The 13,761-nt window shown below is 40.1% G+C and overlaps 1 protein-coding gene across 3 annotated transcripts in view; it reads left to right on the top strand.

The window, feature by feature from the left end:
- DIS3L2 (DIS3 like 3'-5' exoribonuclease 2) overlaps positions 1 to 13,761 on the top strand; it is a 311,663-nt gene that overhangs the window by 204,039 nt on the left and 93,863 nt on the right. For all 3 annotated transcript variants that reach the window (XM_080933037.1, XM_080933039.1, XM_080933038.1), the window contains one exon: positions 669 to 748. In XM_080933037.1, the coding sequence (XP_080789163.1) occupies positions 669 to 748 (80 nt within the window). The remainder of the gene's footprint in view (positions 1 to 668; positions 749 to 13,761) is intronic.

A 13,761-nucleotide genomic window follows, 5' to 3' on the forward strand; every position in this document is an offset into this window, starting at 1 on the left:
CTTCAGCTTGCTGTAGTGTATGTGTAGAAGTCATAGGACAATTCAGGAGTGGATCCTTCCCTTCTACCTTGTTGAAGCAGAGTCTCTCATTTTGTTTCTGTCATATTGTGCATCCCAGGCCATTATGAGTCAGTATGACCCATGAGCTTCTGGGCAGTTCTTTTATCTCCAATTGCCACAGAAGTGTTGGAGTTGTATGCACCACATTCAACCTTTTGTATGGGTTCTGAGTGAGGACATTGGCTGTCCTGGGGATCTGTGATCTGGTCTGTTTCTGGATAGAATTATATTACGCTTAGGTGGGTTAACTATATAGCCCCATTTTTTAAAATAACCCATTCCTGGGACCTGTCCCTATCTCAGATGTCATGTAACATTCTTTGGCATACTCCGTTTAGCTGGATGAGAGAGGGTGAAGGAACATATCTGTAGCTGATCCTTGAAGAACCTGCTCCCATATACCTCATGGACAGGGAGGCCAAAGATCAAATCTCCCTGCTGCCTGATGACACCTGTTCTCTCTCGGGGAAAGGGGAAGTTGGGGTCAAGTCACAGAGAGGAAAAAAAAATAATGATCACATCTCTGTCTCTCCTGTAACCCTCACATATCTCTCTCCTTATGTATAAAACAAACTTTTTTTAAACATTCTGTTTTCCATCTTTTCTAGACAAGACTGTATCTTCACCATTGACCCATCAACTGCTCGAGACCTTGATGATGCCCTTTCCTGCAGGCAGCTCACTGACGGTAGGATAGAAATTCCTCTGCTGTTCTGTGCAGTAGGCAACCTACACACCCACATGCTGTTTACTATGTCAGGCTTCCTTGTTCTGTTTCAGCAGCCTAATGGACAAGAGTGGGTTTGCTTCATTCCTGAAATTGGCTATACAAGCTAAAAGTTGAGTTCCCATGGAGGCTCTGGTGTGGGAGAGGATGAGAAATGTCCTCTTACTAGCCATCTGTGGGTCTTAGAAGAGGTTCTCATGATAGCACAAGAGCTACTTCTAGGCCTTGGCCCTCCTGTTAGCTTGGGTATGAGGGATAGTACGAAGACCTCTATGGGCTCTACCCAAGAAAGACGGATGTTTCCTTCAAGTTCAGCATGGAGTGGGCTTTCTCAAGACATGCTGTACAGTGGGACAGCAACAGGCACTGCCTCCTGAGACATGGTTGTCTATGCCTGACCTGCAGAATGCAGAAGCCCCTCTACTTCCTATAGCTCTTTGTTTGTTAAAAGGGTTGTGAGGGCTGGAGAGATGACTCAGCAGTTAAATGCACTGATTGCTTTTCCAGAGGTCCTGAGTTCAAATCCCAGCAACCACATGGTGGCTCACAACCATCTGTAATGGAATCTGATACCCTCTTCTGGTGTGTCTGAAGACAATGACAGCATACTCACATACATAAGATACATCTTTGAGAGAGTGAGAGAGAGAGAGAGAGAGAGAGAGAGAGAGAGAGAGAGAGAGAGAGAGAGAGAAAGAGAGAGAGAGAGTGTGTATGTGTGTGTGTAAGAGAGATAGATAGATAGATAGATAGAGAGAGAGAGAGAGAGAGAGAGAGAGAGAGAGAGAGAGAGAGAAATTGTGAGTGCCTTTTGAAAAGTCAGGGTCACAGTAATGGACAATTGTAGTAGAAAGAATAGCAGCAGCTGATTGTCTAAGAACCTGTGGGTGGTGAGAGAGAGAGAGAGAAAAAAAAACTAACAGTTTCTTCCATCCCTTCAGGTACATTTTCTAGGTGTGTCTGGCTCTTTTCTTCAGGAGTGCCTTGGTTACTATTGTGACATTGATTATTCTTGAAGATTACTTTAGCCTAAAATGACCTTTGATGGTGTATCAGAGAGGCATGCACATCTTTTTATTTTAGTCTGCCACAGAGCATTGGTAGCCCACCTTCCAAGTATTCACCCCTCATCTTCCTCTGGTGCAAACCTCTATGTTTCCTTCTCTGTTGCAATAAATAGGGATGATTAGCAGGCATAAACTAAGAGACAGAACATGCTGCCTGAAACTTCTTTTAGTAGGCGTTCTCTTCACCCACCCTCCAAAATAATCCTGTGGATAAGGCTCATGCACACCTGGCAATGCTCTGTTACTGAGCTGTATGCTCAGAACAGTACTCTCAGTATATGTTTCCATAATCTAAAATTAGAGCAGCCTGTTTACAAAGAGCAATCTTTGACTAACACTTTACATTCTGAGCATGCTCTGTTGTGCACAGAGGCTTGAGCAAGCCTGTACTCTCTGCAGACCCTACTCTCCAAAACACCAATATGAACAGTGTCCCAGAGGCCTGGGGTTTCAGCTCCTCTCTGTTAGCCGTTGAAAACAACTGCTTTGTTTATTCTCTCTAGTTTTAAGTTGTTTAGAGCAGAAGTCTAATACCTGTTTCTCTATCTCTGCTAGCCTCAAACTCTTGGACTTACAGGAGAGCAGGGAGCTAGCATATGACCTAACTCACTCACTCTGCAGAGCCACTTGATGTCTAGTATGCAAGTGTGTGGGCAAAGGTTTCATGGAGAAAATGAGGAAAGCATACTGCAAGAAAAACAGATTAGCAGCAAATAATGTTCTTTATTTGTCAGACCATAGAAAACCACATAGACATTATTCTGCAGGAATTTAGCCTCAGTGAGGGAAATAAGTTATCAAAAGACAAAAGGGAAAGGAGAAGTAAGCCAAGAAAATGCCAGAGAGCCATTGGACCTTCCGGCAGCGTTGGCCCTGTTTCCTGTGCTGCACTGCAGGCCTTTTCCTTCCTCTCTCTCTTCCGGTCCCGGGCGCTGCAGGAGCCTCGGGTTACCGTGCAGACATGGACAAGTCCAAGAACCACACCACACACAACCAGTCCCAAAAATGGCACAGGAATGGCATCAAGAAACCTCGGTCACAAAGATAGGAATCTCTTAAGGGGGTTGACCCCAAGTTCCTGAGGAACATGGGTTTTGCCGAGAAGCACAAGCAGAAAGGCCTGAAGAAGATGCAGGCCAACAATGCAAAGGCAGTGAGCGCACGCACAGAGGCCATCAAGGCCCTTGTGAAGCCTCAGGCCATCAAGCCCAAGATGCCAAAGGGCCCCAGCTGCAAACTCAGCCGTCTGTTTTCCGTCGCTCAACCCAAGCTTGGGATTCGAAGCTACATGGCCAAGGGTTGTAGGCTCTGCCAACCAAAGCCCAAGGTTCAAACCAAGGCAGAGGCCAAAGATAATATCCAAGGTATACAAAGAACTCAAAAAGCTAGGCACCAGAGAATTAAACAACCCTATTAAAAAATGGGGTACAGACTTAAACAAAAAGTTCTCAATCGAATATCGAATGGCTGAGAAGCATCTAAGGAAGTGCTCAACATCCTTAGCCATCAGGGAAATGCAAATCAAAACAACACTGAGATTCCATCTCACACCAGTCAGATTGGCCAAGATCCAAAACTCAGATGACAACAGATGCTGGCAAGGATGTGGAGAAAGAGGAACACTTCTCCACTGTTGGTGGGGTTGTAAACTGATACAACCTCTCTGGAAATCAGTCTGGCGGTTCCTCAGAAAAATGGACATAGTACTACCTGAAGACCCAGTTATTCCACTTCTGGGCGTATATCCCAGAGACACTCCAATATACAACAAAGACGCATGCACCACAATGTTCATTGCAGTTCTATTTATAATAGCCAGAAGCTGGAAAGAACCCAGATGTCCTTCAGTAGATGAATGGATACAAAAATTGTGGTACATTTACACAATGGAGTACTACTCAGCTATCAGAAACAATGACTTAACAAAATTCTTTTAAAAAATGGATGCATCTAGAGAATATCATCCTGAGTGAGGTAACCCAGTCACAAAAGAACAGACATAATATGCAGTCACTGATAATGGGATACTAACCCCAGAAAGCTCTGAACACCCCAGAAACAACTCACAGACTGTGTGAAGTTCAAAAAAAAAAAAAAAAAGAATATATTTTAATTAAAATAGAACTGTATCATATCCCCCTTTCCTCCCTACAGCCCCTCCTAGTCTCTCTCCTATCCTCTCAAATTAATAGCCTCTTTTCCTATATTGTTGTTACATATATACATATGTGTATGTATGTGTATATATATATATATATATATATATATATATATATATATATATCCACAAATACTTAATTACAACCTTAAAAATGTATCCGTATACTTTTATGCAAAAATGGTGAAAATTTGTACATTTATCTTTGTTTTCTAAAATAAAGTTAAAAAAAAAAAAAAGCAAAGATCCAGCTAAGGCCCAGGTTTCAGCTTTATCTCAGGCTCCCAAAGGTGCCCAGACCCCTGTGAAGGCTCCATAGGAAAGGCTCATGCCAAAGTGAGGACAGATGGACTGCAGTGACACACCCACCTACACACTATTGCAGATGACCAGTGTCCTATGCTGATTTTACAAATAAATGAGACAAGGAAAAAAAAAAGAAAAAGAAAAAAAGAAAGAAGGAAAGAAAATGCCAGAGAAACTTTAGGGGTGTAGGCATACAGACCTGAACTGCAGATTATGAGCGAGGTCCATGGAGGGTGAGATAACAGAGATGAGGAAGAGGAGAATCTGTGAAGACAGGTGGTAGAAGGGAAAAGGACAAAGGTGCTTCATCTTGGATTGGGGTGGACCATCGACAGGTACAAATTGGAAAGTCAGGAGAATATGCTGTTTGGGACATGGAGTTGCCTGTCTCATGATATGCATTTATATGAATCACTGTTAACCTATTTTTAAAGGCCAAGAGAATAAATAAACTGAGTAGATGATGTCATAAAACTATAACAAGAAAGCCCTGAGGGAAGACAAGTGGCATACCCAGTATAGAGAGTGAGCCTCCTAGGATGAGGGGATCACAGGTCATTTTCCTCTCTGCTCTACTGTCCAGATTTTATAGTACGGTAATAGGTAATACTTTGTCATAAAAAATTATGAGGTGCCAGAAATCCCTGCTGCACCAGGTGATCAGGACTTGAGATTCTTGTATTCCAGAGAGATAGTTGACATCTGTGCATTTGGCAGGGCAGCAGCAAAAGGAAGGAACCATGGAAGTCTTAGGAAAGGCCGAGGTAGTCAGTCAAGCATTTTTATGGTGGCACTTCCACAGTTGGCCATTGGGACAGCTGGTTCTGCCAGAATCATTTATCCAGGCAGATGAAAAGCAAATGGGCAAGTCCAGTTTGGATTGGGATAGCGTTGGCTAAGTTCAGGTTCCATTAGTTACCAGTTCATGTCAGTTCCTACTTAGAGGAAAATATTTACTGTTTTATAAAGCAAGTAATGTTTACTGGTCATATTTACATAATCTGTCTTTATTTAAATAAAATACTGTATTAAAGGTATGTTTTTCTTTGGTCTCACAGAAATCATCTTAATGGCTATTATGTGAAAAATCAACTCTACAGATAGAGCCTTCTGATGCCCACACTTCCTTCCATAGAGTTCCAGGGTGCACCCAGGTTTTTCCTCTCAGGTGCAAGATACAGACAACTAATTGTGTAAAGTGTTGAAATTAACTGAAAGGAGGAGGAACTGTGTCCCAACCTTCCTTCCAAAGCAGAGCTTCTACCATTCATCTCTTCCGGGATTCTCCCTTTTAGCCCCAAACACAACTAAGGGGAATGAGCACTCCCCAACAACGTGTATCCTTTCACGTTGCGTAAGAAAATATTTAATAAAAAGTGGTATTGTAATGATATCACAGAATCTAAAAACAGCAAATCCCAGTTCCGTGTTTTATGATTATAACAGATTGCTTGCAATACACCTCACAGTTGACCTCACATTAGTCTGGGAATACCACAGTTGTAAGCTCACCCTCTGCTTTCTTAATAACTCTTGCAGCATTCATTTTATTGAATATCCAGATTGCATTTGAACTCGTTACTTTAAAGGCAGCCTGTTCTGCCATGAGATTGTGTGTCTCTTAGAAAATCTTCTCCTAAAACAACCAGAAATACTGTTCTTTCTGCAGTTTTCCATTTGTTAGTCTTGTTAATGCTCCTCGGTGCCCTGAGCACAAATACAGTGTTTCATGTGAAAATCTTTCTAAACAAAAGCCATCGCTTATCTTCTGAATCACATCTCAGCTGATAAACTGTGAGTCCATTCACATGTCTTCAGCATCTTCCTGTCTCTGTTAGGTCTAAAGTGTATGGCTCCCTGGCTTGTAAGCTGTCCTGAAAAAGTTTGTCTTTACCTGAAAAATCAGGAACTGAATAATATGTGCCCATTCTGCTCGGTTACTGTTTTTTCATAAGTGTGAAAGACCAAGCTGTCAGATGGATGGGTCTTTTAGCAAACTGTCAGGCAGGGCCTTTAGCTTTAGTTGATTCTGGAACCCTGTGATTCTACAGCATCTTGTTTTGTAATTTGAATTCTCTAGTATTTGTTCTGTCATTGAACATGGCAGGGCTATCATTGCCAGGTCTTAGGATTGAATGAGCAGGAGAGGTGAACAGCTGCTAATGAACTTGGGCTTCTTTTTAGAGTGATGAAAGAGTTCTGGAACTACATGGTTGATAGTTGCACAGATTTGTGAAGATGTAAAAACCACAGAGCAAAGATGAATGAATGAATGAATGAGAAAAATAAGTGAACAAATCCAAATTACTTATTTTTGATGCTTTATGGAAGGAAATTAGAATTTATATTTTTATCCATGGCTAAGCAAGGATCTAACAGAATATCCATCTGGGTACATATAGTCACATCTTTTTTGTCTCCTCCTGGCTCCTTTTATCTCTAAAGCATGAAATCCCAAACCCAAGTGCTCAACCCTTTACCTGGACTATCTACCTGACCTGCCCCCCGCCCCATTTGAATCATTACCTCAAGGTAGAAGGGCCCTCCTCCTACCTTGGTAAAAGATGGGGAAATGGATGTCTTCCAGCATGTATACCTCCAAAGAGTACAGTGTTGCTCTGCTTTCAAGGTATCTCTCTCCTGCCAAGACTTTCTGACTGCCTAGATGTCTTAATTTATTTTCCTATCACTGTAATAAAATACCCTGACAAAAGCAACTCTGGGGAGAAACTCTGGTTTATCTCAGTTTACGGCTCAAGGGCACAGTGTACCATGGAGGCTGTCAGGGCAGCAGGAGCTGAAGACAGGTGGTCACATCACGTCTACAGTCAGGAAACAAAAGGCATCCAATGCTTGTGCTTAGCTAACTTCTCCTTTTTATACAGTTCGTGATGCAGGCCCAAAGAGTGAAACTGTCCACTTGACTATGTGTCTTCCCAGCTCAATTAGCCTAATCAATACTGTTTCTTCAAAGGCATGTCCAGAGACTAAATAATCCCTCAAGATGTCTGGAGGTTGTCTACTTGGTGATTCTTGACTATTTGGTGTCTACTTGGGTTTTAAGGTAGAACTATTCTCAATCTCCTGAGAAATTGTTAATTTGATTTCTAGAGTGGTTGTACAAGTTTGCAACTCCCACCAGCTCTATAACCTCGCCAGCATGTGCTGTTCTGTGAGGTTTTTTTATCTTAGCCATTCTAATGGGTGTAAGGTAGAATCTCAGAGTTGTTTTGATTTACATTTTCCTGGTAACTAAGGATGATGAACATTTCTTTAGATGCTTCTTGGCCATTTGAGATTGCTCTATTGAGAGTTCTCTGTTTAGCTATGTACCTCGTTTTTATTTTGGTTATTTGGATTATTGGTGACTGTCTTGAGTTCTTTGTATATTTTAGATATTAGCCCTCTGTCAGATATAGGGTTAGGAAAGATCTTGTCCAATCTGTAGGATGTCTTTGATTTTTCATTTTTATGAGGCTCCATTTATTAATTCTTGGCCTTAGTGCCTGAGCCATTGATGTTCTGTTCAGGGAGTTGTCTCCTGTACCAGTGTATTCAAGGCTATTCTCCAACTTTCTCTTAGATTAGATTTAGTGAATCTGGCTTTAAATTGAAGTCTTTGATCCATTTGGACTTGAGTTTTGTGAAGGTTGTTAAGTATGGATCTATTTGCATTCTTCTACATGCAGACATCCAGTTAGACCAACACCATTTGTTGAAGATGCTCTCTGCTTTCCATTGTATGGTTTTGGCTTCTTTGTCAAAAATCAAGTGTCCATAGGAGTGTGGGTCTTCGATTTGATCCCACTGATCCATTTGTCTGTTGCTATACCAATATCTTGCAGATTTTTATTACTTAATAGTAGTGCAGCTTGAAGTCAGGGATAGTTATACCTCCAGAAGTTCTTTTATTGTACAGGATAATTTTAACTATCTTGGGCTTTTTGTTTTCCAAAACAAAGTTGAGAATTGTTCTTTCAAGATCTGTGAAGAATTGTGGGGAGATAATGGGGTTTGGGGGGGGTATGACACATAGGGACATAGGGGGCTTCTCCTCAAAAGAGAAGGGCAAGGTGGAATGAGAAGAACTTGTGTGATGGGTACTGGGAGGAGAAGAAGGGCTGATGGGGTGTGAAGTGAACAAACACACCCTGGAATCATGTTGCCTACCTTTTCTTCTCAGGACTATTGCTGGGGCCTTTTTAGTAGGTGTCCCTCCTTCACTTCTCAAGTATATGTACATCTCAAGTATCATGAACTTTAAAAATCCGAACTTTAAAACTGTTCAGTGTTGCCAGACCTCATTAGGCAGTCTTACAGTATTGCCCTTCTTCTTGCTGTTGTTTTTGTCTGTCTTGTTTTTGTTGTTTTGACTTGCTGTCTTTATTCTTCTTTTTATTATCTATAAGTTTGTGTTGCTTATAGGTTTAAATCCTGTTCTATAAGACTCCTTTATTTTCTGTCCTAAACTAAATGTTTCTTTGGAATTGACATAGTCTTCCCTTGTTTCATCCCCATTTTTAAACTCATGTGTCATGTCTTGACACTACTGACAGGCTAACTGAATTCTGTCTTATGATTGTTCTGTCTCTTTTTCTAGCATGATGGATTTCGTACACCTCATCCCCAGGGCTTTCTTATGTAAGTCACTGGATACCCTAAATGCTTTTCTCTCTTCGTGCCCCTTCCCAGAGACTCATAGCATGTCTTTCATTTTGTCTTCTGTTCTTGCCTGTATCCTTGTCATTCCAACTAAGGAAGAGCTAACTTAAGTCTACTTTGGGCAGAGAATGTACCTAGCTCTACATGATGGTTTGAAGCTTGATGATATATCAGGGTTTTTTTCCTTGGTAAATATCCCATGTATACCTGAGAAACACATGTTCTCTTCACTGTTGAGAAGTATTTGATAAATAACAGTAAAGACAGTGTGGATAAGTCAGACACCTTAGCCCAAGGGCAACAATGAGAGTGGACAGAAACCAGTCACCTCATAGCTTTCAGGAAGCTGACTCTTCTGCAATGGCTCTTTTATCTCCACTATCTACAATTGCTATAGATACTCCAACCATTTGTGTTTGAATTGTACACCTTTGTCCATTCTTCCTTCACCCTCTTTTTAAAATAATGTGTTGGATTTATAAGAAAATTGTAGGCAGTTGAGGGTTCAAGTATCATTCCCCTGCAGCAACATTTCTTTACATTTTAAAGTGAGTTAGTAGTAGTTGTTTGGGGTTATTTTGTTTATTATCTCTAATGCTGTTGCCCAATTAGAGGAGGACATGGAAGGAAATTCAGGAGCTGAAGTGTATCTTTAGGCAAATTTAAAAGCTTTCTCATTTGACAGCATAATTGTTTATAAAGTCTTATAGATACAAGGCTCTCCTTTTGTTTGAACATTTTCACAATATGAAGTTCAACTACAGTCTTTCGGACAAGTCATCAACATCAAGCTAAACAGAATTTCCGTAGTATACAGGTATATCAGAAGTTTGTCTACTTGTACTTTTATATACATTTTAAGACATAAGTTTGAAACTTAAAATTTTAAAAAGAAAGACAAAAAGTTGTCTTGGGGGCTAAAGAGTTGGTTCAGGGTAAAGAGCATGTGCTGGTCTTCGAGAGGACCCAGGTTCATTTCCCAGCAGCTTTGTCATACAGCTTACCAGTGCTTAACCTCAGTTCCAGAGGGGTGATTGCCACAGGATCCTGTAAACACCATTTATACATTCCCACAGACAGACATGCATATGTACATAGAATTTTAAAAACTAATAAATCTTTTCTAAAAGATATTTTATTTTTAAAAATAGTTATCATAAAAGTAGTTTTATAAATCATCAATATATATATATATAAGAAAAATATATAGATGCTCTTAGAAATACATTTTTAAGATAAAAGTACATGTAATACACACACATTTAGTTTGCTTACTCTTTGGGGATGATGATGAATACTCAGTCTTACTCTGTAAGAGCCTCTGATAGCTCAATCTTGGCTAGATCAAATGGGTCTTAATGCACTAAGCATTACTGAATATAAAGACTCACTAAATTATGATCCCAAATGGCCAATTCACGAAAATATAATAATGCTAAACATATTTACCAATAATTTATTTCAAAATATATAAAGCAAAACTTAACAGAAATACAAAGATGAGTTGATTTTATTGCTGTGGGTTAATTTTATATACCTTTCTCAAGAAATGATACTATAAACAGATCAGAAGTTCAGTAAAATTACAGAAAATGTAAGCCACACAGCTACTATCTGCTCTACTAAGCTTATCTAATAAACAGCATTTACAGCTAGAAAATGCAAATCATGCTTCTTAATATAAGATATGGTTTTTTTTTCTGTGCAAAGTACAGTGGTTTTTAAATTTTTAAAAAATAAATATAAAAACAGTATTCTGGAAAATAAAATACAAATGGGAGATTTAACCATTACCTCTTCCTTTTTTAGTTTATTAAGATTTTATACTTAGTCCAAAACAAAAAGTCCTTGAGAGTATTACTAAACTGAGGCCTAAAACATACTCTGTAAATCTAGCCCATGGTCCAGGCTCCTTTGCTAGGAGTTTGGCTAGTGTCAGCTTAACAATGAATACCACTATGTCACAGATCATAAGGCACACTAGTTACTAGCTGTGATGCCGGCCACACAGATTGTGTTGTAAGAAGCTGACAGTTTTGCCAGCCATGCTCTGCTGTCTGACTTTGCACACACTATAATAAATGAATGTCTATCTCATCTTTCTATAGGAAATAGTTGCTTATTTGATAAATATTTAGAACACTAGAAATCCGTTTCATGAGTTTATTTTCTGAACACCTTGAATATTAACTGACTCTACAAGAAATTCTTTTAAATTTGGCCTCCAAATTCATTTAACAGATTGGAATCATGAAATCTTTTACAAAAGAAGAAATGGAAATAGGATATACAGGCATATGAAAAAATGCTCACAGAAGGTGCAAATGATGAAAAGATCATTTTTACAATAAAAAGTGTGATACCCTTCATTGTTTTGTAACCACTAGAACAACTAAGATGAAGATTTAAACCTGAATCCATTGCCTACTCTGTGATTAGAAATTTTAAAAACGCATAATTTATCCTGGTATATTTTTCTAGCCATTAGTTGAAATTTAATTTCAAAAGATTAAAATGGGCCATTACAGCCCCTATCAAAACAATAGCATCTTGCCAGCTTCCACCTCCATGTTTAGTAAACTAAGGGCTCTGTCAGCTGGCATAGACTTAACTCATTAATGTACTTACGATATGTCCACGTGGTGAACTGGGCTCTCCCTTTCATCCCACAGCTCTGCTGCAGAAAGCTGGCTGTAGCCTTGATGCACATGCTTTGGGTCTTTTTGCCAGTATTGGGACCATCAAAATAAAGACAATCAGTGGCCCGGACAGTGGTCCCATAACCTTTGCTCAGTATTTCAAGCACAACTGGAGATGGTTAAAGATGGCAGTGGCTCCTGTTCCCTTCATCAACTCTAGGTCCAGTTAGACCTCTATCCACTCCCACACTGTGAGCACCCACACCTTGATATCGTCCCCTTAACAGTCTAGACCTAAGAACATCTAAAAAGACCTTAGGTACTTTTGTGAAAAGTCCATCTCAGGACTTGACCCCTTCTAGGAAGAGTATCACTAGAGTGGCTCATTCTTTTTAGAGAAGAATGTTCCTGTGCCTGTGCCTGCTCTACAAACCACAATAAATGAATTGCCTTGTTAGCATACTGCCTTGGCAGTGTCAAAGAAACAGGTCATCTGTTGCACTATGTGGTAAAACACTGGGTCTACAGCATCCTCTGCTACATCAGCAGCTGGAAAGAAACCACATTCCCTTGTGCTCCTACCACCATGAACAGTGTCTTTTACCATGCCTGGAAGCTATACCCAGTGCCCTCTCAAAGCTCTGTTGACACAGGATAAAAAGGTGGGCCCAGGCTCTTGTAACTTAATTTACAGAATGGGTGTCAAGTTTTCCAGTTAGTCTTCCATATCTCAGCACTGCTGTATGGCTGAGCTTATACTAGCTACAAGGGGATCACTAGATATCTGTGTATCTCAGCCTCTGCATTGTCATAATCTTGTCCAGCAGTTCATCCAATACAGATTTAAAAGATACTTTTAACGTTGAATCCACATTGAACATGTACTTTCCTCCTGTCATTATTCTCTAAATGATGCAACCAAATAACTATTTCAAAGCATTTATATCATATTAGGTTTTATAAGTACCTAGAGATGATTTTACATGAGGTCATGCATAGATTGTGTGCAGATACATCAGTACTTGATATATGTGTTCAAATACTGTGTTACTTTATAAACGGTTCTTGAGCATCCTGTCCCCAGGGAATTCTGAGAGTGGGCCTAATAATATGACTCAAAGTCAGTGTGGTAGCCTGAGGGCTGTCTCAGCCGCTGACCAACCCTCCTGGCTGTTTTTGCCTGGAGTGTCCTTTGTTTTTGTTTTTGTTTTTTTCTTGACATTTTAGCTATTGGCCTTGTCATGATTCTCGGATATGGGCCACCCAGGCCCTTTGACATTTGTGTATCAGGTAGAGTGCCTGATTTGAACCCTTCATAATCTCTTAGCCCACAGGCTATTCTTCTCCCTGCTCTATTCATTTCCATGAAGTGAATCTTAAAATGTTACTATTCAATTGGATGCCTGTCTTAAAATTTAAATACTGTGCTGAGAGGCAACTCACATCTAATTAGGAAAGTTTTATCTGTCATCGGTTGAAGATGTACCATACATATTTTTAAAAAATAAGACCTATACATACTATTTAATTTAACCAGAAACTATGTATAAAATCTGTTCTTTGTATTGAGGAAAGAACCTTATTCACTCTTCAATAGATTTTGGAAGAGAAAATTTCCACTTGAGGGCAGTTTTCCGCTCAGATACACTTCTGGACTTTGTCTCTGACATCATGATGCCCTGTGCTTTAAGTGCTGTTCCTCCTACGCCTCTTCCATGGGAAGTCATTTCTAATCCCCATTTTGAAACACTGATTTTTTTTTTCTCCCCTCTTGAAGTCTCTTGTGTCAGAGGGCATTCTGACCTCAGGCAAATAACAGACACCTCAAATACTCAGTTGCAGACGAACCTTATTTTAGTAGCAGGGCCCTTGACAAGTCTGGGAGGAGCAATGGAAAGTTCTGTAGGTCCGTCAGCCCAGAAGAAAGTACATGTCTTCTCCATTCATCTGGGGCCCTGGTGACGGAACAACTCTAACATGTCTTTTTTAAAAAACTTAATTGTACCTTGACTCAAAATGCCCAAATTACTGAATAGCCACGTAAGGGCCCTGGCGTGAGAGTGGGCTTCTGGGATACATGCCAAATCGCTCCTGTTCTGAGGAAAGGCTGTAAGTGGAGACATTAAGTAGAGAGACAGCCCC

This window comes from Micromys minutus, assembly GCF_963924665.1.
Source record: "Micromys minutus genome assembly, chromosome: 19".
Taxonomy (NCBI): Eukaryota; Metazoa; Chordata; class Mammalia; order Rodentia; family Muridae; genus Micromys; species Micromys minutus.